At 52.5% G+C, this 22551-nt stretch overlaps 1 protein-coding gene across 4 annotated transcripts in view; it reads left to right on the top strand.

Annotated features, from left to right (window-relative positions):
* NAV1 (neuron navigator 1) overlaps positions 1 to 21476 on the top strand; it is a 228814-nt gene extending 207338 nt beyond the window's left edge. For all 4 annotated transcript variants that reach the window (XM_062211580.1, XM_062211581.1, XM_062211582.1 and 1 more), the window contains 14 exons: positions 1533 to 1654; positions 5108 to 5304; positions 5561 to 5756; positions 5847 to 6015; positions 6303 to 6400; positions 6888 to 6983; positions 7183 to 7342; positions 8062 to 8297; positions 9018 to 9172; positions 9635 to 9706; positions 10102 to 10298; positions 10705 to 10823; positions 13980 to 14177; positions 15228 to 21476. In XM_062211580.1, coding sequence (XP_062067564.1) covers positions 1533 to 1654; positions 5108 to 5304; positions 5561 to 5756; positions 5847 to 6015; positions 6303 to 6400; positions 6888 to 6983; positions 7183 to 7342; positions 8062 to 8297; positions 9018 to 9172; positions 9635 to 9706; positions 10102 to 10298; positions 10705 to 10823; positions 13980 to 14177; positions 15228 to 15323 — 2111 coding nt within the window. In that variant the 3' untranslated portion in view covers positions 15324 to 21476. The remainder of the gene's footprint in view (positions 1 to 1532; positions 1655 to 5107; positions 5305 to 5560; positions 5757 to 5846; positions 6016 to 6302; positions 6401 to 6887; positions 6984 to 7182; positions 7343 to 8061; positions 8298 to 9017; positions 9173 to 9634; positions 9707 to 10101; positions 10299 to 10704; positions 10824 to 13979; positions 14178 to 15227) is intronic.
* Positions 21477 to 22551: the final 1075 nt, after the last annotated feature.

Genomic DNA, 22551 nt, shown 5'->3' on the forward strand with positions numbered 1-22551 from the left:
GATGGCCCAAGTGCTTGGGCCCTGCACCCCATGGGAGACCAGGAGAAGCACCTGGCTCCTGCCATCGGAACAGCACGGTGCGCTGGCCGCAGCGCGCCTAATGCGGCGGCCATTGGAGGGTGAACCAACGGCAAAAAGGAAGACCTTTCTCTCTGTCTCTCTCTCACTGTCCACTCTGCCTGTCCAAAAAAAAAAAAAATTCTCCAATCAAAAAAGGTATGCAAAGATTTTTATTTTTTGTTGGTTGTTGTTAAAACGGTGAGAGTAGCTTACTGGAGTATGAAGATAAGAGCTGAATGCATGTGCCACCAATGGAGAAAGGGGATATTGTCCCAGAACCAGCGTTTTCCCCCATTTCATCTCCATTTGATGTCAGTCAAAACATACCATTGGCAGGGCAGGCACTGTGGTGTAGCGGGGTAAGCCTCCGCCTTTGGTGCCAGTATCCCATGTGGGTGCCGGTTGGAGTCCTGGCTGCTCCACTTCTGATCCAGCTCCCTGCACATGGTCTGGGAAAGCAGCAGAGGAGGGCCCAAGCACCCTGCACCCACGTGGGAGACCCAGAAGCTCCTGGTTCCTGGCTTTGGATGGGCCCAGCTCTGGCCATTGTGGCCATTGGGAGAGTGAACCACTACCTCTGCCCCTGTGTAACTCGAATAAATAAATAAATCTTTAATAAATAAGTAAACACATAGAAATTAAATACTTATTTTAAATGCCATTGGCCATTTAGTTAAAAAGAAAGAAAGAAAATGCAGTAGGCAATATACCAGTTACTTTATGCACAATAACGGGATGGGGAAGGGGAAAATGAGATAGGGCAGTTGTCAGAACGTGATGGACCCACACTGCAGTGTTCTCACTGAGTGTATCCTTGGTCTGCAAGATCAGAGTTCTGGAGTGAAGCAGCAGGTTCCCTTGTCAGTAGACACGGCCTGTGCCACTGGAACACACCAGTTGTGTCTTCACCTCCAGTTCCAGCTGTGCAGGTGTGTCTGATTCACTGAGAAACTGCAGTCTAAGCTGCCTCGTTGACAAACCCTGGCGTTTACAATAGCCTTTCATTAGCTTACTAAATGATGTATGCCTCTTCATCTTTTTTTTTTTTTTTTAAGATTTACTTATTTATTTTATAGGCAGAGTTACAGAGAGAGAAGGAAAGACAGAGTGAGATATCTTTCATCTGTTGGTTCACTCCCTAAATGGCCACAACAGCCAGGACTGAGCCAGGCCAAACCCGGGTGCCAGGAGTTTCTTTCAGGTCTCCCACGTGGGTGCAGGGGCCCAAGCACTTGGGCCATCCTCCGCTGCTTTCTCAGGTGCATGAGCAGGAAGCTGGATCAGCTGGGACTTGAACCGGTGTTCTGGTATGGGACCCAGCATCACAGGTGGTGCCTTAACCCACTGCGCCACAACGCCAGCCCCAATAAATAGTTTGGACCCAGGAGTTGGTTGGTTCCTCTCCCCCTCTTAACCCTCTGCAGCTAAACTTGCCTCACCTTGTGTTCTGCCCATTTGTGTTTGGTCCCTAGAACTTCGGATCAAGAGACAGAACTCCTCAGACAGCATCTCCAGCCTCAACAGCATCACTAGCCATTCCAGCATTGGCAGTGGCAAGGATGCTGATGCGAAGAAGAAGAAGAAAAAGAGCTGGGTAGGTAAAGGTTTGGGGGAGGGAGTTGTGTAGAACCATGGTGGACCATCTCCGCCTGGGCGCGGGCGTGCATCCCTCCGGAATTAACCGAGGTGTAGTTTCCCGAGCACTGAGCGCCAGCTGGATGTCTGCTGAGCTCCCCGCTTCCCCAGGTCATTCCCTGCTTGTCCCAGGCTATCCCTGCAGCCTTTATGTCCACCTGCTTTGCTTGGGCTCTCCATACTGATTGGCAACAAACGGAAGGGAATGGCTTATCAGTTCCCTCCTCCCACCCCCCCACCCCCCATTTCCTTCTAGACTATGGAGAGATTGTGGACAAAACCGTTTAGCCGTGATGCTCCTGGAGGTCGTATCTTCCATTTTTGGAGCATTTGTGGAGCTTTCAAAAGGACCCTTTAGATTGCTGACCCAGAAGTAATTGTGTGTGTGTCCGTGTGTGTGTGTGTGTGTGTTCTCCCGCTGCAGAAGACCCTAACCCGATTTTGAGACGACTTTACTGAAAGTCTCTAGTTGAGTCTAGAATGCTCTGAGCAGCTTGCTGGCTAGGGTAGGGAGAGCATTTCTGGGTGAGGTGTCTTGCTCTTCTGTCCCCTGTTCAGGAAGCACCCCCCGCACCTTTGTGCAATGCAGATGGGCACCAGCTGTGTGAAATGAGCGATTAAGTGTTGCTTTTTTGTTTTTGTTTCCTTCAAAATGCTGACTTCAAATCCATATTTTTTTCCAGGTCTATGAGGTAAGAGACCCGGTTCCTTTCCTTATTTTCTCTTCTCCTTTGCCATACCTTACCTGTTTCCCAAGCAACCCCCACCTCCTAAAAAAAGAACGACCACTCATAACACTAACCACGCCCACCACCCCAGAGCCCCTGACTCACTCCACTGCATGGTCCATCCACAGCTGCCCCGCCTCACAACAGAGGAGTGGTCAGGCTGGGGGTCAATGGGGACATCAACCGAAACCCAAATTTGTCTCCTGCTGTCTTCCTCTGTTACAAATCGAGCTCCTTCTGTCCAGAACATGAGCCTTTTTGACTGGTTCCATGAGACCTAGGAAGAGTCGTTGGATGAAGGTTCCCTTCGTAATGACGGTTCCCTGAGGGCAGTTCCGTCTGGATGTAGCCTGAAGAGCCCCCTAGAGTAGATGTAGCAGAGGTAGAGGAGGGGTATGGTCCAGTCTGGGGCGCACTGAAGTCACCCCGAAGCTTTAAGCATCCATGGAGTTCCTGGAGGTGTTTCAGGGATCAGAGCCCATAGTCCAAGGCCAACAGAAAGAGGACTTAGAGTGCCTGTTCCAAGCCAGACCCCGGAGGTCCACTTGAACCCTCTCCTGCCTTTGTCCTAAGTGTTGTCAAGATAAGAAAGGTGGAATCTGTTGTCCTTAAAAGTTATCCTTAGCAAGGTCAGAAGTGCCTGCCTGCCACTCCTTGGGAGTGTCGGATCTTATCATGAGAACAGCAATGGAGTGGTGACTCCACCCCTCTGAGCTCCCAGTTTACTGTAACACTAATCGGGTGTCCCACCCTGTGATGGCTGTTTTGTTTTATTATGAGCAAGCCAGACAGGGTCTTGTTGTTTTGTCCTTACCTTATTGATCGACAGTTTCTTCCCCAAAATTGTACATAAAAACCCCACTGCCGCCAGCCCTTCGGGTGTTTTCCTCTCTTGCAAGCCCCCTTCCATGCCACTCTGACTGCAGGTCTTTGACTCTAATAAATCTTGCTTTTAAAATCTCAAAAAAAAAAGAAAAGAAAAGAAAACGATAGAATCTTGTCTCAGTGGCAGGGAGGCTGCAGCATTGCTGGGAGGACAGATACAGGTGTGCATATAAAACTGGTAACAATCCAGTGGTGACAAAGCACTGGGGCAGTAAGTGCTACAGGAGTTCCTGGTGACAGAGGACAAGGAACACACCACAGAGGACACGGAGCGAGTGGGCATGGTGATAGAGAGGAAAGTGTGGAATACTTCAGCCGCAGACGCTGGTCGGAAGGGAAGCAATAGGGCAGGGAGAAGGCATAGCCCTGGCCAGGTGTGGCGCAGGATAGCAGGGAAGACCTGTAGTCGTTTAAACTTGGTTGTTTAGAATAGTGTTGCCTGAAGCATGTCCCACCGATCACCTGTCCAATGAGACTCCTTAAATAGTGCTGCCATTGTGAAATAAATTTGAGAAGTACTGCATTTGTGCAGCTCACGTCTGCACTGGAGACGTTCTGAGCCCTCCCCTAGGGGAGAATTCCATCTCAGGTTGCTTAATCCACTGTTTCCAGAACTCATTTAACCATGGAGCCGTTAGCCACATGACACCAAACATTGCCCAGTGGTTTTGGCTTTCAGATACAAAACTCCACATGGAACACTGTTCTTGCTTTGGGAGCTCATTGATCTTAGAGGACTGATGCTCCAGGCAGATTGTGGTCACAAGATCTCTCTGTGTGCGCACAGCTATTGTACTTCTGAGCCCTGTCTGCTCAATGGTAACAAGTCCCCCGCCACCAGCCAACTGCACACACCCTGGCTCACTCATCCCCAGATGGCCAGAGTGGTCCTGTGTATCTTCCTAGCAGACACCCAGCAGCTCCACCTGTCACCTCGCTGGAGAGACACTTAGAGAGGATGCTCAGATGCTCACTTCTTTTCTCACTGCCTCCGAGACGGGTTTGCCTTTGTCCCCTGCAGCCGTGGACCCTCCTTTACTCTCTGTCTCTTGCTGCCATTCCGTGTCTGTGTCCCTGTGTGTGTGTGTGCATGCTGTCTGGAGGCATGTGGATGGGTGCGGGACAGGACTCTGGTTTGCATCTCCGGCTTCCATCCCTAACCCCCACGCTCATCAACGCCGAGATCCAACAAGCCATGGTCGCACTGTAGCGCCCCAGGTGTTCTAAGGAGATATTGGGAAACATCGTGTGTTCTAGGACCTTGGAAATAGTAACATGTGCTTTTTCTGGTTGTTTCAACCATTCTGGGCTGGGCAGAAGAAATACTCAAAGAAACTTGACCACACTGCCTTCTGTCGCTCCCCTGCAGACTCAGGCTGTCGGTCTCTGGCTGGCAGGTGCTGGGCTGGTCACAGGCCTCAGCCTGAGGTCGGAGGTGGGCTTCTTCACTGAGCAGTGCGGGTCTGCGTGAGCAGGCAGGGCTAAATCACTGAGACATAGACCCGGGACCTCTGGAGACATCCCTCTGTCCCCATCAGTGGGACCAGTCCCCCCAGTGGGAGAGAGAAGACCCAGGAGGTCCCCACGGCCTGCAACAGCCGCAAACCACAAGAGCCCACTCCTGCCCTCAACCCTAACTCCCACCCCCAGCACTTCTGCCCACCTCCACCAATCAAGTGGAGCCTGGAGGGAAGCTTAAGCACAAGCCCCTCCCCTGCCTGCACCTTCCTCTGTGGCCAACGCCCCAGACTCCGCAGAGTGGAGCCCTGAGCTCTCGGCCCGGATCTGCTCTTTTTCAGCTACGAAGTTCCTTTAACAAAGCCTTCAGTATAAAAAAGGGACCCAAGTCTGCTTCCTCGTACTCGGACATCGAGGAGATTGCCACGCCCGACTCCTCCGCCCCATCGTCCCCCAAGCTGCAGCACGCTTCCACAGAGACCGCCTCGCCCTCCATCAAGTCCTCCAACTCCTCCTCCGTGGGCACTGATGTCCCCGAGTAAGTGCTGTCTAGCCACCTGCCCCCCCTCAAGCCTGGTGGCAGTGTCAGCAGCTGGCCAGAGTTGGCCCTGAACAATAATTAGCACCTTAGACCTCCCTCTCCCTGGGTGTGTGGGACCAGCAGGTGGACCCTGTCTCTCCCACGAGCGAGCAGCCACGGGCAGGAGTCACAGTTGCCACCCACACATCTCGCTGCCCATGGTCACTCTGCTGCTTCTCCATTGTAGCCTGGTCTAACTCTTGGTTTCTTGCAGGGGCCCTGCTCACCCAGTTCCCCACACTACCAGGCTGTTCCACAGCAATGAGGAAGAGGAGCCGGAGAAAAAAGAGGTCTCGGAGCTGCGCTCCGAGCTGTGGGAGAAGGAGATGAAGCTGACGGACATCCGCCTGGAGGCCCTCAACTCGGCCCACCAACTGGACCAGCTTCGGGAGACCATGCACAACATGCAGGTTGGCGTCTGGGCAGAGAGCGCAGGAGAGGGAGCCTGCGGCCTGAGACCTGCCCAGCCCTGCCGCCCTACCCTGTCTGTTCCCCCACAGTTGGAGGTGGACCTGTTGAAAGCAGAGAACGACCGGCTGAAGGTAGCCCCCGGCCCCTCCTCAGGCTGCACCCCAGGGCAGGTCCCTGGATCATCTGCTCTGTCGTCCCCTCGCCGCTCCCTGGGCCTTGCACTCACCCAGTCCTTCAGCCCAAGTCTCACGGACACAGGTACCCGTTTGGGAGACGAACCCGTTGGGGTGGAGAGGAGGAAAGGGTTCATCTCACTGTGATGCCATGCCACCTGCTCAGCCCTGGACTGGGGTGGTGAGGAGCAGATGCTGGTGTCCTGAGCCCCCAAGAGTCACTGTGGACCTTCCACCCCGAGACCTTGGCAGCTTGGGGGACTGAATTTCTTCCTGGTAGTAAATAGACTTGTTGAGAGAGGCTTAGGACCAGCAAATTCAGGAAAGGCTGCACGAACTCCTAACACCAATTAGTCCTTTTCAACCCCACAGAACTGTCACCCATGGATGGCATCAGCACTTGCGGTCCCAAGGAGGAAGTGACCCTGCGGGTGGTGGTCCGGATGCCCCCCCAGCACATCATCAAAGGGGTGAGGAACCTCGGGGAGGGCTGGTGGAGAAACCGGCATGATACAGGTGGTCCCCACCTCCACGCTTGTGCACAAGTGATGTGTGTTCAGGAGCAACTCTGCTTCATAGTTTGCATCTTGAACTTTCCTGGGCTCTGGATGTGCAGTTCTGTTGTATTTTGCACGCTGGGCAGTGGCAGCAAGCCACAGCCCCCGGTCTGCCATGCAGTCCTACAGAGACCTGACCGATAGCCTATGGACGCTCTGTGGCTCAGCCAGGGTGTTTGGTAGGTTAGGCATGTTGCGTACATTGTCAGCTTCCGATTGTTCTGTTGGGACCTACCGCCGTTGGCAGTGGAAGGGCGTCTGTGCCGTCATATCCACGCCAGAAGCTCTGGGCTCTCAATGCTCCCCCGGCTGGAGCACCGAGCTCCTGGGGCCATTGACGCTCCCCTTCTCCTGGAGTCAGCTGGCCTGAGGCTCCTGTGCTTCTCTCTTGTCCTCACAGGACTTGAAGCAGCAGGAGTTCTTCCTGGGCTGTACCAAAGTCAGTGGAAAAGTTGACTGGAAGATGCTGGATGAAGCCGTTTTCCAAGTATTCAAGGTAAAGGGACACGTGGACTCACGGGACATGGAGCCACGCGGGCGTGGGGGCCCTGGGGACCTGGGCTACATCCTGAAGAACAGGAAACGCACGCGCCCTTGTCTGTCTGCACCTGCGAGTCTGCCGTCTGCCGCTCAGACTTCCGTGCGGCATGAACACCTGCGCTCCTCGCCATCTCCCGTTCTGTTCCTTCTGGCAGGACTATATTTCCAAAATGGACCCAGCCTCCACCCTGGGACTCAGCACTGAGTCCATCCACGGCTACAGCATCAGCCACGTGAAGCGCGTGCTGGACGCAGAGCCCCCCGAGCTGCCCCCTTGTCGCCGCGGTGTCAACAACATCTCCGTGTCTCTCAAAGGTCAGTCCTCGTCTGTCAGGGTGAGGGCTGTGGCTCGGAGGCAGGGGCAGGATGGTGAGAGAACCCATCGTGCGTTCATGGAGTTCACTGAGAAGTTACTGAGAAGCTCCTGTGTGAAGGTGCTGGCATAACGTGAGACGCAGGTGCCTCAGACCAGCTCCAGCTTCCGTTCTCGGGCATTTTTGCCAGGCCACACCTCACCTCTAGTTCAGGGTGTCCTTGAAAATGAGATCAGAGTTTTCGGCCGGCGCCACGGCTCACTAGGCTAATCCTCTGCCTGCGGCGCTGGCACACCAGGTTCTAGTCCCGGTCGGGACGCCGGATTCTGTCCCGGTTGCCCCTCTTCCAGTCCAGGTCTCTGCTGTGGCCCGGGAGGGCAGTGGAGGATGGCCCAAGTGCTTGAACCCTGCACCCGCATGGGAGACCAGGAGGAAGCACCTGGCTCCTGGCTTCGGATCGGCGCAGCGCCGGCCGTAGTGGCCATTTTGGGGAGTGAACCAACGGAAGGAAGACCTTTCTCTCTTTTTCTCTCTCTCTCACTGTCTAACTCTGCTGGCAAAAAAAAAAAAAAAAAAGATCAGAGTTTCCGAAGTCAGGGTTGAAGGATTCCTGCAGGGCGCCGGTGCGGGTGGCTCAGGGTTTCCTCAGTGGGCTCTTTGGGGTCCCCGGCCACCCTGTGGGCCCTGGGCAGGACTCACACGGCTCCGGGGCGGGTCCAGGTCTGAAGGAGAAGTGCGTGGACAGCCTGGCCTTCGAGACGCTCATCCCCAAGCCCATGATGCAGCACTACATCGGCCTCCTGCTCAAGCACCGGCGCCTCGTGCTCTCGGGCCCCAGCGGCACGGGCAAGACCTACCTGACCAACCGGCTGGCCGAGTACCTGGTGGAGCGCTCGGGCCGCGAGGTCACCGAAGGCATCGTCAGCACCTTCAACATGCACCAGCAGTCGTGCAAGGTGCCTGCCCCCCTCCCCCCGTGCCCTGACCCCGCTTGCTCCTGCCACGGTCTCCCCCCAGCCTCCCCGACCCCAGCCTGCCCTGGCCTTTGCTGTTCCCCTCCCTCCGCCTCGGCTTCATCGTTCTCCCTCTCCTCAGGAGTCCATTCCCTCCCGCCCTCTCTCATCCTCCCACTGCCCGGCATCCTCCGAGACTCTCGCGTCAGCCTCCTCACTCCACACGTTCCCTCGCTCTGCTGAGCTCCCTTCCCTTCAGTGGCTCACTGATGCAGCCACGCCCTGCCCCTTTCCAACCTGCCACCGTCCCGGCTGTCTTCTCCCCTCTACCCTCCTTTTCAGTATTACGCTCTCACCTTGGGCTTTCTGGGAAGAAGCGCTCACAATGGCACCCTGCCCCCAACCCTGCCCTGTCCACTGAGTACGCTGGTGTTGGTTCAAATCTTGGCTCTGCCCAGCTTGGGGAGGTTCATCCTTTAATGGTAATTTATGCCAACCCCCCAAACAAAAGAACCATTTAGGAAACTCCATGTGTGCCCCCACCTTTGGAGAGCATGGGTCACTGCGCCGTTAGCCTGCGGTAATCTGGTTCTATGATCAGATGTCCCCGAGTGCATCAGACACAGGAATTCCAGAACCAGCAAAGCTTCGCCAGCGTCCGCCCTCTGAGGCTGCTCCCGGTGCTGACTCCTGAGTGCCCACCTGCTGTCCCCTTTACTCCAGGATCTGCAGCTGTACCTCTCCAACCTGGCCAACCAGATAGACCGGGACACGGGGATGGGGGACGTGCCCCTGGTGATCCTCTTGGATGACCTGAGTGAAGCAGGTTCCATCAGTGAGCTGGTCAACGGGGCCCTCACCTGCAAGTACCACAAATGGTAAGCTGTGGTCAGGACTGGCCTCACCGCACTCTGCTGTGTATGTACGTGGCAAGAAGCAAATGTGGGCTGGCGCCGCGGCTCACTAGGCTAATCCTCCACCTGCAGCGCCGGTACCCCGGGTTCTAGTCCCGGTTGGGGCACCAGATTCTGTCCCGGTTGCTCCTCTTCCAGTCCAGCTCTCTGCTGTGTCCTGGGAAGGCAGTGGAGGATGGCCCAGGTGCTTGTGCCCTGCACCCACATGGGAGACCAGGAGGTGGCGCCTGGCTCCTGGCTTCGGATCAGTGCAGTGCGCTGGCTGTAGTAGCCATTTGGGGGGTGAACCAACAGAAGGAAGACCTTTCTCTCTGTCTCTTTCTCTCACTGTCTAACTCTGCCTATCAAAAAAAAAAAAAAAAAAAAAAAAAAAAAGAAGTAAATGTGACAAGGCTAAGTGAATCTTTCCCGCCTCCTTTCCCACAGTCCATATATTATAGGCACCACCAACCAGCCGGTAAAAATGACACCCAACCATGGCTTGCACTTGAGCTTCAGGTAAGATCTGTGCCCCAGATACACCCCTGACCCTACCCAAGGGCCTGCAAATTAGTTAACTTCCAGGCCCTAGTGTGCAGGGAAGTTGGTATGGGGAGGGAAAGGGACATAGCCAGAAGTGGACGTATTTGCCTTGTGAGTCCCAGGGTGGAGGAAGACCCTTGAGCGGACAGCTTCAAGGCTGAGCCCAGCTAGGAAGGCTGCTGCAGTCAGGATTCTTGGTCTCGCCCCAGTCTGGGCCCGTGCGGGCAGAGTCCTGATGTGAGAGTGAGCTCTGCCAGCCAAGTTCAGTTGTCAGCCGAGGGAGGTGGCCTGGAGGACAGGCTGGCGGGGGGTAAGCACTGACAGTGCCCCCTTTGCCATCGTGACCTTCCTCTCTCCATCGCTGGCTGCAGGATGCTAACCTTCTCCAACAACGTGGAGCCAGCCAACGGCTTCCTGGTCCGCTACCTGCGGAGGAAGCTGGTGGAGTCGGACAGCGACGTGAACGCCAACAAGGAGGAGCTGCTGCGGGTGCTGGACTGGGTGCCCAAGCTCTGGTACCACCTCCACACCTTCCTGGAGAAGCACAGCACCTCCGACTTCCTCATCGGTACGGGGCCGGGAGGCGGCTGCCCTGTTCTACTTTGCCGCCCCGGGTGGGGGAGGGGCCCTTTGCTCTCTGGAGTCTCAGCAGCTGTTCCCTGTGCAGTGAGCACTGGGATCTGGGTAAATCGTGTTAACCCTGGACTACCAGCCCCTCTCCCTCATCTTTGCTCCTCTAGTTAATGGGGAAGAGGAGGAAAGGTGTGCAGGAGGGAGTTTAAGAGCTTCCGTCTTGAGGCATGGCTTGGAGATTGGCAGCCGGGCAGCCAGCACCCGCTGGTCTCAGCATCTCTACATCTCCTCTAGCCCTTTGCACAGCAGACCCCTCTGCGTGGCCTAGGCAGTGCGAGAATCCCCGGATTGGACATATCCAGGTTCTCCACTCTCGACATGGCCTCCTCCTCTCTCCCCAGGCCCTTGCTTCTTTCTGTCCTGTCCCATTGGCATCGAGGACTTCCGGACCTGGTTCATTGACCTGTGGAACAACTCCATCATTCCTTATCTCCAGGAAGGGGCTAAGGATGGAATCAAGGTGAGCCCCACCCTCTGACCCCACTCAGATCTCAAGGTCAAGCTGTCCTACTTAGGAAAGTGGAAACATTTCTTTAACATTAGGCACAGGTCCTCCTCCTAACAGGTGGAACAAGGTGCTGGAAGGGTGGAGCTGCTGTCCTGCCTCCAGCCATCATTCAGCTAATGGCTCTGGGGCCTTCTCCCCAGTCCTCGGCCTGCTGGCTCTAAGCCCAGTTCAAACCACCTCCAGTAATCAGAGCAAATGAAAATGATAATTTGGCTAAGAATTTAGTAACCCACCCATTTCAGCTGTAGCTACTTACTAACTGCTAAAAACATGTTACATTGATTTTAATGGCCTCATATGTAAAAGAGTAACGAATTTTGTTCTACCTAAATCAGTAGATTGTTTTAAAAACAAAATGAAATGTCTGAACAGATTTTAAAAGTTAGACTAGCAGCAGGCATTTGGCCTAGTAGGTAAGATGGTGTTAAGATGCCCGCTTCCACATCTGAGGACCTGGCTTTGATACCCATCTGCAGCTCCTGGCTCCAGCTGACATGGCGCCTGGGAGGCAGTGAGAGACCTGGTTTGAATTCCCAGCTCCTGGCTTTACCCCGAGCCTTTACCAACTAAGCTCTGTCATGGCAGGCATTTTGGGAGTGAACTAATGGATGGCGCCTCTCTTCCTCTCTGACTCTCAAGTTTAAAAAAAAAAAAAAACAACTTTTTCTTTAAGTTAAAATGAAAACTTCATACCAAGGGCAGAGGTCATTTCTTGCGATGTCCTGAGGGCATTATGATCACTAAAGTCCATCCCAGCACTAATGAACTAGAACACAATGACTGGGCAGCCCTAAAAGCACTTTGTCAGAAGGATATCTCTTGGTGACCTGGTAAATTTCTAGAGATGCTGTCTATCAGAGTGATGCCAGAAACCACTATTTCATTTATAAATTTGTGGTAGGTAGTATGGGGAAATTTTGTGTGATGTTTGATAGTTTTATAATTTAAAAGCATTTTCACGTAGCATGTGTTTTCAAGAAAATCAATAATTTTGAAGCAGGCATTTGGTGCAGTGATTAAGACAGAGTGCCTGGCCGGCGCCATGGCTCAACAGGCTAATCCTCCACCTAGCGGCGCTGGCACACCGGGTTCTAGTCCCGGTTGGGGCGCCGGATTCTGCCCGGTTGCCCCTCTTCCAGGCCAGCTCTCTGCTGTGGCCAGGGAGTGCAGTGGAGGATGGCCCAAGTCCTTGGGCCCTGTATCCGCCTGGGAGACCAGTAGAGGCACCTGGCTGCTGGCTTCGGATCAGCGCAGTGCGCCGGCTGCAGCACGCGGGCCTTGCCGGCAGCGCGCGGGCCGCGGCGGCCATTGGAGGGTGAACCAACGGCAAAGGAAGACCTCTCTCTCACTGTCCACTCTGCCTGTCAAAAAAAAAAAAAAAAAAAAAAGACAGAGTGCCTGGGTTCAAGTCCTGGCTCTACTCCTTATGGTGGTTGGGTCCTTGTTCCCCACATGGGGGACCTGAGTTGAGTGCCCAGCTCCCAGGTATGTGGGGAGTGAACCAGCAAATAGGAGAGGTCTCAGCATATCTTTCTCTGTCTCTCTGCCTTGCACATAAAATAAATAATTTATTTCAAAGTCAAGGGCAGGCTGCTTGGGATGCCCAGGTCCCATATCAGAGTGCCTGGTTTAAGTCTAAGCTGCTCCAGTTTGGATCCTGCATCCTGGGAGGCAGCAGATGATGGCTCAAATGCTTGAGCCCCTGCCACCCCTGTGGGAGGCCACGGTGGAGTTCTGGGCCCCAGCTTTTGCATGGCCTGGCTCCAGCTATTGCAGGCATTTGGAGAGTGAACTAGACGACAGAAGATCTCTCTCTCTCTCTCTCTGTGTTTCTCTCTCTGTCATTCTGCCTTTCAAGTAGGTAAAAATAAATCTTTCCAAAATGAAAGTCAAGTTTTAGAAAAGTATTGACTAAAGGTATTTTCTACTTGAGAAGTAAAATTGCAGGATCACCAGATTTGTGCATATTTTTAACGCACAAACCTAGGCATCCATCAGTAGATGGAGAAAGAAATTTGTGGTACACATCACAATGGAGTACTATTCAACCTTAAGAAAAAAGAGAAAGGTTGTCATTTGTAATAACGTGGGAGAGGCTGGAGAACATTACATGAAATAAAATGAGCCGGACATACAAATGCAAATGGCATATGACTTCACTTGTAGGTGAAATCTAAAGAACTGGAATTGAGAGAGACAGTATAGAGCAGTAGTTACCAGAGGCTGGGGAGGTATTAGTCAAAGTATACAAAATTTCAGTTTGAGAGGAGTAATGAATTCAAGAGATCTGTTGTACAACATAGTAACTGTAGCTAATAACAATGTATTATCCTCTAGAACTCACTGACATAATAAATTTTAAGTGTCTTCACAACAAAAAAAATCTATGAGTGATGGCACATGTTAATCAGCTCAATATACCCATTCTACAACATACACATATTTCAAAACATTGTGTTACACATCACAGATACATACAATTGTACTTGTCAACTAAAAAAATTAGAAAATAAAAGCTAAAAAGTTTTTTTAAGTTTCACTACAACTTAATACAATCTCCAGAATGATTTTAGAAACTTTTTGAATAGATGTATTTTATTTATTTGAAAGGCAAAGTGATACAGAAAGAGAGAGAGAGATCTTCCATCCACTGGTTTACTCCCCAAAGGGCTGCAACAGCTGGGACAGGGCCAGGATGAAGCCAGGAGCCTGGAATTCCATCAGGGTCTTCCATGTGGGCGGCATGGGTCCAATCACTTAGGCCATCCTTGCTGCTTTCCCATGTACATCGGCAGGGAGCTGGGTCCGAGGCAAAGCAGCCAGGTCTCCAGCCTACACTCCTCTGTGGGATGGGAGATATCACAAGGCTGGCTCAGCCTGCTGTGCCGCAATGCCGGCCCCTCCGGAACAGTGTTACTGGTCCACAGCAACTTAGTTCCTGGTTGGGAGACTCGGGGAAGTTCTGTGGGACCACAGCATCACAACTTTACGTTGGCCGAAGTGCACGTTTCCAAGGAATGTGCTTTATGGGGACTCCCGAGAGAGCACAGGGGTGAGCCTCTGTTCTGTGGAGCCCCACTCAGTGTTCCTGTCTCTCCTGCTCTCCAGGTCCATGGACAGAAAGCTGCTTGGGAGGACCCAGTGGAGTGGGTCCGGGACACTCTCCCATGGCCGTCAGCTCAACAAGACCAGTCCAAGCTGTACCACCTGCCCCCGCCCACCGTAGGCCCTCACAGCATCGCCTCACCTCCTGAGGACAGGACAGTCAAAGACAGCACCCCGAGTTCTCTGGACTCAGATCCCCTGGTGAGTAGAAGCCGTTCGTGGACAAAAGTGAGAGCAGTGTGGGCTGAGTTTGTCACACTCTTCACGCACGCCCTGATGGGGACCTGGAGGCTGAGGGGTGTCGGCAAGGCCAGGGCCAGGAGGAGTCCAGCAAGGAGCTTTGAATGTCACAGATCACATGCTCGGGGCTGGGCTTAAACTAAGTTAAGAAGCAGATGTGAAGCCGATCCCATGGCGGGGTAGCAACCAGAGGAGTGGAGCAGTAGGATGCACGAGCCCTCGCCCCACTTCTGCCCCTCCTCTCATACAATCCTGGAGGCTGTGTCCACTCACCCTTTTTTAAAGATTATGTATTTATTTGAAAGGCAGAGTTACAGAGAGGCAGAAGCAGAGAGAGAGAGAGAGAGAGAGGTCTCCCATCCCCTGGTTCACTCCTCAAATGGCTACAATGGCTAGAACTGGGCTGATCCAAAGGCAGGAGCTCCCGCCAGGTCCCCTACGTGGGTGCAGGGGCCCAAGGACTTGGGCCATCCTCCACTGCCTGCAGTAGTCAGGACTCAAAGCAGGCACTATGATATGGGATGTGAGTAGCCTAAGCAGCTACTTGCTGCGCCACAACACCTGGCCCTCCAAGGTCTTTAAAAACAATTTTTTTAAAATTTATTTTATTTGAAAGGCAGAGAATGAAAGAGAAAGAGAGAGATCTCCCATCTGCTGGTTCACCCCCCAAATGCCTGCAACAGCCAAGCTGAAGCCAGGAGCTGAGCATTCAGCCCAGGTCTCATGGGTGGCAGAGACAACTCCTTGAGCCATTACCTTTGCCTCCCAGAGCGTATTAGCAGGAGGCTGGAACTGGGAGTGGAGCTGGGACTCAAACCCAGACACTCTGATATGAAATGCAGGCTCCTTAACCATTGTACCTAATCCCCCTGACCTTGTTCCCCCATAAGCTCCAAGCTCGTAATCACAAACCAAGGATCAGGATCCATGCTCTAGGTTTTCCTGCTTCCCTTCTGTGGGCAGGCAGAGCCCAGGGTCCTGACTCATGACCCATCTCGTTCCCCCCTTCAGATGGCCATGCTGCTGAAACTTCAAGAAGCTGCCAACTACATTGAGTCTCCGGATCGAGAGACCATCCTGGACCCCAACCTCCAGGCCACGCTGTGAGGGCACAGGGCTCACTGGAGCCCCGGACGGCAGAGGGCTGGCATCGGCTGCGTCAGTTCCTCCTCTGCCCTCCCTTCTCCTCAACCACCGGCCCCCAGCCCCAGGAGGAGAACAGGAGGGAGGAGGAGGTGGGAGAAGGCGGGCGGGTTCTTGGTGCTGCACCTTCAAGAACTTCCTAGTCAGGATTGGTGGGGTCGAGTTGGGAACGTTGTCCCCTAAATACATGTACTGGCCTCCTCTCGTGACTTTGGGGAAAAGATGATCATAGGTCTTTTCCTCCATTTCCTGTCTCAATTACAAACTCCTGGGCTTTCTGGAGGGGGGTGGATTCCGAAGACATGGAAAAATTGCAGCATTCCTGATTCTTGCAAACGTGTGGGGAAAGCTGAGGGAGGCAGGAAGCCCCCAGATTGTCTCACAGCCCCTCCCCAAGTCCATCGCCGCTGCCAACAACTCTTCTCGGAGATCTGGCTGGAGCCCAGAAAATGAAGCATGTAGTTTACACAATGTTTAAATCAATCCATAAAAGGTTTAAAAGAAAAAAAAAAAAGAAAGAAAAGAAACACGGAGAAGATGAAGCTGGAGAGGGGGAACCAGTTGCCCCGGCAGAAAGAGCGCTGCCCACTCCACCTTCCACTTCGTAAGGGGAGGTTGATGCTGTGGCCACCAGGCTAAGTCAGCAGACCACAGAAATGACATCACAGCCTGCAGAGAGACACCTGCCCTCTATTTAACATACACACACGAGAGTCAATAAACCCTACTTCTTTATTTTTTATTTCTGCTTTCTAATTTTGTTTCTATTTTTTTCCTCCCTTGCATTTGCTTTCTTATTTTCCTTTTCTTTTCCTTTGTTTTGCTTCTTCCATTTCCTCACTTGTCCACAAGATGCTGGGCTGCTTTTCCAGGGGCTGGTTTGGCTTTTCCAAGGGAAGTCCTTTGGAGAATCTGATGCCATCCAGCTGGCACCAGCTAGACACCTGCCATGCCGCTGGCCTTGGCAGCTATGGCTGCGGGGCTTTGATGAGACACCAAACTCTGGCTCAGACGTAGTGGGAGAAGAGGAGCCGAGTTCCCTTGATTCCCTTCTGAAAAAGCACACAATCCGCCTGGGAGCCCAATTGCCAGCCTCTGGTGTGCGAGGGGAGAGCCACAGCTGGACAGATCTACTCTGAGCTTCATCACGGACTGGAGGAGGACCAAGGAATTGGAAATATTTCTCTGTCTTGTGACTTTCTGGCTCCTCACTGCACTATTCCAACAGTAGCCACTTTGCCTGAGTGAATCTCAATACCTGGCTAGCCCATGCTGTCTGACGAGTAAATATTCACTTAGAGGAGACTGGATCTCCCATGAGAGGTACCACAGTCAGAAGAGGAGGCTCAGGGAGTTTGATTGGTGACCAACATCTGCCTTCCAAAGAGATCCCACCTGGGGCCCCTTTCCTCTTGCCCTGAAGAGCTGGGAGTCTGTTCTTCACTTGAGAAGTGCTTGCTGAGTACTTAGTAGCAGACTCTAGATTGAAAAAAAAGAACATCTGGGTCCTCAAGTTCAAGTCCAGTAGGAAAGGGAAGCTCCATTCAGTGCACGCCTCCTCGTTATCTACACATTTGGGATTGTCTAAGAAACATAGCTGGAACCCAGGGCGTGAACAAAAAAGAAACCTTTGATTACATGTCCGGCACATCAGGGTGGAAGGTCAGTTAAGATAAAGCCTGAGGGACAATGGGATGTGGCTTGTCTGGAGTGGCAAGTCTGCTCCCTGCCATTTCTGAAGGCCTTGCTGGGGTGGGATTCCCGGCTGAGCTGCCTGAGAAGCTGTTTCAGGTCTCTGTAGATCAGGGATATGTGCTGGGCCTGCACCAGGTGTTTGCTCTTCAGATTCCTAAGTGGCACAAGACTCCATCAGAATCTTTAGCTCTACGAACCTGGATCCCTGCCCCGCCCATCTGATTCTTCGTAGGAGAACGTTTTCATTTAGGTCCGCAACATGGTGCAGATGACACTCCCCCTCCCCCACCCCAAGCTTCTGCATTCACCTGGCAGGTCCTGAGGACGACAGGGTCATCCATGCTGGAAACTTATTGCTATTGCTGCTAATTCCATGAGCTGTGAAGACCCCCCCACCAACTGGGCTGTACATCGTGCAACTCTGGGGTGAGATGGAGCTGTCCGAGGATGGTGCTGAACTCACTGCCTTAAGGTCTCTGCTGTGCAGAATGAGGAGGCCCCAAAGCCAAGGGTTCCAGCTCAGCAGGAAGAGAAGACCAGACCGGACGGGCCTACTTTGGACCTAGGCCTCTTGATTGCCAGCCGGAGCTCCAGGGCATGGCCAGGCTCAGGCTTCTAACGCCATTTTAATCGGATGGCCGAGCCCTTAATTCTCTGCTTTCTGGTGCTGCCCAGCCAGTGCCTTCTGTCGTGGATGTTGCTGGCCACTTGAGAAGGAGGAGAGGGGAAACCCCTTCTTCCACTCTAGCTGCCTCAGACCCTAAAGGGATTCTTGACTCTCTGGTAACCGTGGATACCACCATGAATCTTACCTGGATCCTTGGCAGGTTGATTCTGAAGGCTGCTTGTGCTGTGACTGCGCTTCTGTGCCTGGGATCCACCAACCCCTGAGTTGACCTCTGCATTTAGCATTTCCTCTAGAAAGTGTGTTCCCATCTGGGGAGGTGTTCTTGAAGCCTCAGCTTTCCCTCTGGAGCCTGGGACCCTGTTTACAGTTGCACATCTGGGCCCCTCGCCAAGGGGATCAATCATCTCACAGAGGAATCGTGGCTGGCAGCAACTGCAAGATGTTGGGCCTCCTCACGGTGCTATAACCCCTTGGGATGCTCATCAGACTTCCAGAAAACCGGAGCTGCCCCATCACTGCCCTGGAACTAACGACAAGGAGCAAATCCACGGACTCATGTCCTATCTACACGGCTGTTTTTTGGTAGAGAACACTGGGATCACTCAGCAAAGAAAAACTGGGTCCCCTGGCTAAATTCTCAGTCCCAGGCACCTTCAGAAAAATCCAGCCTAATGCTGGAACCTGTGCTACACCCCTCCTCTCCAGCCCCTCAACTCCATCCTTCACCAGAGTTGGCTGGTACATGACTTGGTTCAGTACCCAACGTCACCCTATGGGGAGAGCCACAAATCCAGCAGAGGCTCCTCGGCAGAGTCCCTCTCATCTCTGGATGAAGAAGACCAACACATGTTGTCCAATGTACTTGTTTCTCAGTCCCTGCCTAGGCACTAAAAATAAAATACTAGGTAATTGGAGGCTAATCTGGGACCTAATGCGTCTGTGTGTGTGTGTGCGCGTGTGTCACACAAGAGCAGTTTGCTGTTGCTGTTTCCTTCTGAGGCTTCATGGAGTATTTTTTTAAAAATCTATGCTTTGTGGCAACTCTACGGTGCTTATCTCTGTCTGTGTAGCTCCTTATGCCAGTGTCTTTTATGGAGTCTAACCATTGGGAAGGTAGAGGCTGATAGGGAAGAATCTGTTGCAAGAGCTTGGACAGCCCCTACGGTGAAGTCTGTGTGGGTCGGTAGACTATGTTTTGCTCTTGAATTCCCAACCTCCTAAGTAATCTATCGATAATCCTTAAGGATGTAAGACGAACTAATGATTTCTGTGCTCCTTTCTGATTTTCCTTGTTTACATGACTCTCCGTGGACCTCATCTTGCTGTCCACATCGAGCTCCCTGAGACAAGGGACACACGTTCAGGGGCAGAAAGTAGAGCTCACATCATACATCATCACCTGGGAAGGCACCTGTATTCGGGATCACAACCTACAGGTGAAAATTGCCAAACTGAATGGAACTCCTGAAGGATCAAGGAGATATTTACACAAGACTTTAGAGATTCTTCATTGCAAGGTGTTGGGGAAGCTGTCCTAATTGCATATTTAACACAGGGTTCAAGTGCTGAAATAGCCGAGACCACCAAACACAGCTCCTCCTTATGCATCACACTTTTAACTCTGGGCATTGGCCAAGCAGAAGCTGTTAAGTAGCAGACCTTAGGGACACTGTTCCCCAAAGCCTGAAGATGTCGCCCCTGACGATTGAATCAGCTTTAGATTTTCATGAGACCTCAGTCAACCTGATCAGGAACACGTGGGGTAGCCAGCTTGGCTGTCCCACCACCCAGGGCGATGTATGTGTGAATGTTCAGCCTAGCTCTGGCCCCAAGCACTGCCAGCCACAGACCCTAGAAAAGGTAGAAATAAACTAGAAGATCTTACAGCCTTGAAGGGAGGACACCATTGAGACCAAGACAGCTGGAAATTAAACCAGTGTTTACTGGACCCTTCCTTCTTGATGCTTTGGCCATTTTTCTCTATGATTATGCCACGAGGAATTTTAATGTGACAAGGGTTGTCGTGGAAGTAGGTGAACCCCAAGTTCCCTGAGTCAACCCTTTGGTTGCTTAAATCAGTGGTTCTCAAAGTATGGTTCCAAAGCAGTGGCTCTTGGAGCCTTGGAAGAAGTGAGCTTTTTAGGCTCCATCTCAAATCTACTAAGTCAGCAACTCCAGGGGCTGGGGCCCGGCAAGCCATATTGTAACAAAGCCTCCTGCTGACTGATGCAGACTGAAGTTGAGAGTGACTATAAGGCAAATCCAGCCGTCAGTGTTCTCACACTAAGGGGCCAAATAAGAAGATGCTAGGTCCTAATCCAGACTTCAACGTGAATTTCAAAAGTCACCTTTCTCATCCTTCTGTGTGTTTGTTTTGCCTTTGGTCTGAACAAAGGAGAAGTATGTGTGCTTCTGGGCAGAAGTTAGGGGAGTGTTTGCATCTTTGCAAGTCGGACAGCTTTCCGAGAAAAATCTCCTGCCCTGAAACTTCCACCTGCAAACTGAGGGGCTTTGCCAGAGGAAAGCAATTGGAGGTCTCTTCCAGATTCCTCTTCTGCTGGGAAACTTGTGTCTATTCTGAGCCTGTTTCTGATGATGTCATCAGACGGTGAAAAATGTCACTTTGTTTCCATGACAATGTGTTCTCCCAGCAAGATCCCTCCCTTGATTTGAGCTATAAAGGGCACTGCTGGCCTTGAGAACCTGGTCAGAACCCCTTCCCCAAGACAGCGAGCAGGTGCAGGGCTCCAGGACCCCAGGTCAGCCCCTCAGCTCACAGGAGAGAGTTGTACGTGAGTGAACACGGTGCGGGGTACCTACGCCTACAGCCCAGACTTTCCCCACATTGCAACCTGGACATGGAGCCACTCAGCCAAGGCGAGAGAATAAAATACTTTTTTAAAGAATCTGAAAAGAGCTTTGTATCTCAGAGCCACAGTTGAGCAGATGGGAATGAGGGAAGCGAGGCTGTCTAGAGCTGGGTTTGTTTCCAGTGTGTCAACTTCCTCTGGGAGAGAGAGCATAGTGAAACTTTGGAGTTCTTCTGAGTTCTGGAACTAAGACTCTAGGAAAGACTGGGGCCTAGGGAAAGCCAGTGCAAAGTGATTGCCCTAAACCCACCCCTCAGTCCCCAGAAGGCTGATGAGGGGCCCTTTAGCAATCTCCTGTGGGGTCTCCCTGCTTCCGGCCATTTCTGAGAATGTCCATACTAAGAGGATAAGGCCAGTCTCTGGGCTACTGCTGTGCAGTGGCTTCCCATTTCCTAATGTTGTTGTTTGTTTTTAACAAAGCCCCTGCTAGCATCCTCCCCGCCCCTCCTGTTTCAGGCAGCAGTGTCTGTGTAATGGAGTCTTTCTCAGATGCGTGGCACTCCTCAGGTGGAGGGTGGGCCGGAATGTTTGCAACACTTTTAATTTATTGAGTGCAAAACCCCAAACCAGGATATGTGTGTCTCTGTGTGTTTATGTTCTTTTCTCATCTGACCCACCTCTCTTTCAACCAACCCCCCTTTTTGTAACTACTGTAGAAAAAGCAAAGCCAGATCTGGAAAGCAAACTGTTGTATATAGTTGCGGTAACAATCATGAAGAGACCTGGGCTGTCCCCTCAGTCAGTCATTTGAGAAACACATTGGTTGAAAACTGAATTCGTGCCGAGGCCAGCTGAAGAGGCCTTCCTCCATCACCACGGAGGCCCCTCCCCCAGGCCCTCTGTCCACCAGGCGTGTCTCCTCCCAGCGAGATTCATCTGTTCGATGCCATTTGCGTTTCAATAAAGTTATCTCCTGTATTGTCCACTGGTTCTCTCTCAAGACCTCTCTGCCTCATTTCTGTCTCCTTCAGTGCCATGGTCCAGCCCTTGATGAGGTGGGGCCGCTTGGTTAGCCTAACCCAGAAGTGAAACCCACTGGCCTGGCCCCCAGGTCCTCAGTGGCAGCGCTTTGGATGGGGGGGTGGGGACCCTGCCCACACACCGTGGATAAAGCCCCTTTTACCAGATCTCAGACCACCCGCCCACTGCCCCACGTTTGAGAACGCCCTCTGGACTTACCTCAGTTTTCTTCTTGGGATAAAAGTGAATTAATCTGCAAGAAAAGATACTGCCCTAAGGGAGTCAGCTTCCCCTGGCCACTGGAGGGAAAGAAAGCAGTCTTACCTCTCCCCATTGCAGCAGGAGGCCCAGGAAGCAAATTTTCCCTGAGAAATCAGGGTTCACGAGCCACCTCAGCCCTCTCACCAATATGTTTTCTTTTTTTTTCCAAAAATTCAGTGGAGCAACTGACATGCAGGTTTTTTTGTTTTTTTTTTTTGTTTGTTTTGTTTTGTTTTTTTTTTTTAAGATTTTATTTATGTATTTAAAAGAGTTACAGAGAAGAGAGCTTCCATCCCAAGTGGCTGCAGTGGCAGGGGCTGGGCCAGGCCAAAGCCAGGAGCTTCTTCAGGGTCTCCCACGTGGGTGCAGGGACCCCAGCTGCTTTCCCAAGAGCATTGGCAGGGAGCTGGGTGGGACGTGGAGCAGCTGGGACTCCAACCAGCAGCGCCAGGCCCTAACCAATACGTTTGGAGCTGGCCTCAAAATAAACCAAGAAAACATTCTTCGGGGAAACTCAGAGGAGGTGACAACCCCCAACTGTTAGCGATTGGGCATCCACAGTCCTGGGCCTAACCGAGGAATTGCCAGCTGCTTTCCTTTGCCATTGGCAATGAAATCCCTGTTCTTGCTCCCACCCCACAGCGCGCCTTCCTCCCCGCAGCCACGCGCCGCGCCGTGCTAGCCTCCAGCCCTGCATTCCAAACCCTGCACGCGGATCCTCTGCACCTGCTCCACCGCGAAGCCTCGGTCCCTTGGGCCACTCCCTCAGGCCGGGCCC

The sequence above is a fragment of the Lepus europaeus genome, chromosome 14 (genome assembly GCF_033115175.1).
Source record: "Lepus europaeus isolate LE1 chromosome 14, mLepTim1.pri, whole genome shotgun sequence".
Taxonomy (NCBI): domain Eukaryota; kingdom Metazoa; phylum Chordata; class Mammalia; order Lagomorpha; family Leporidae; genus Lepus; species Lepus europaeus.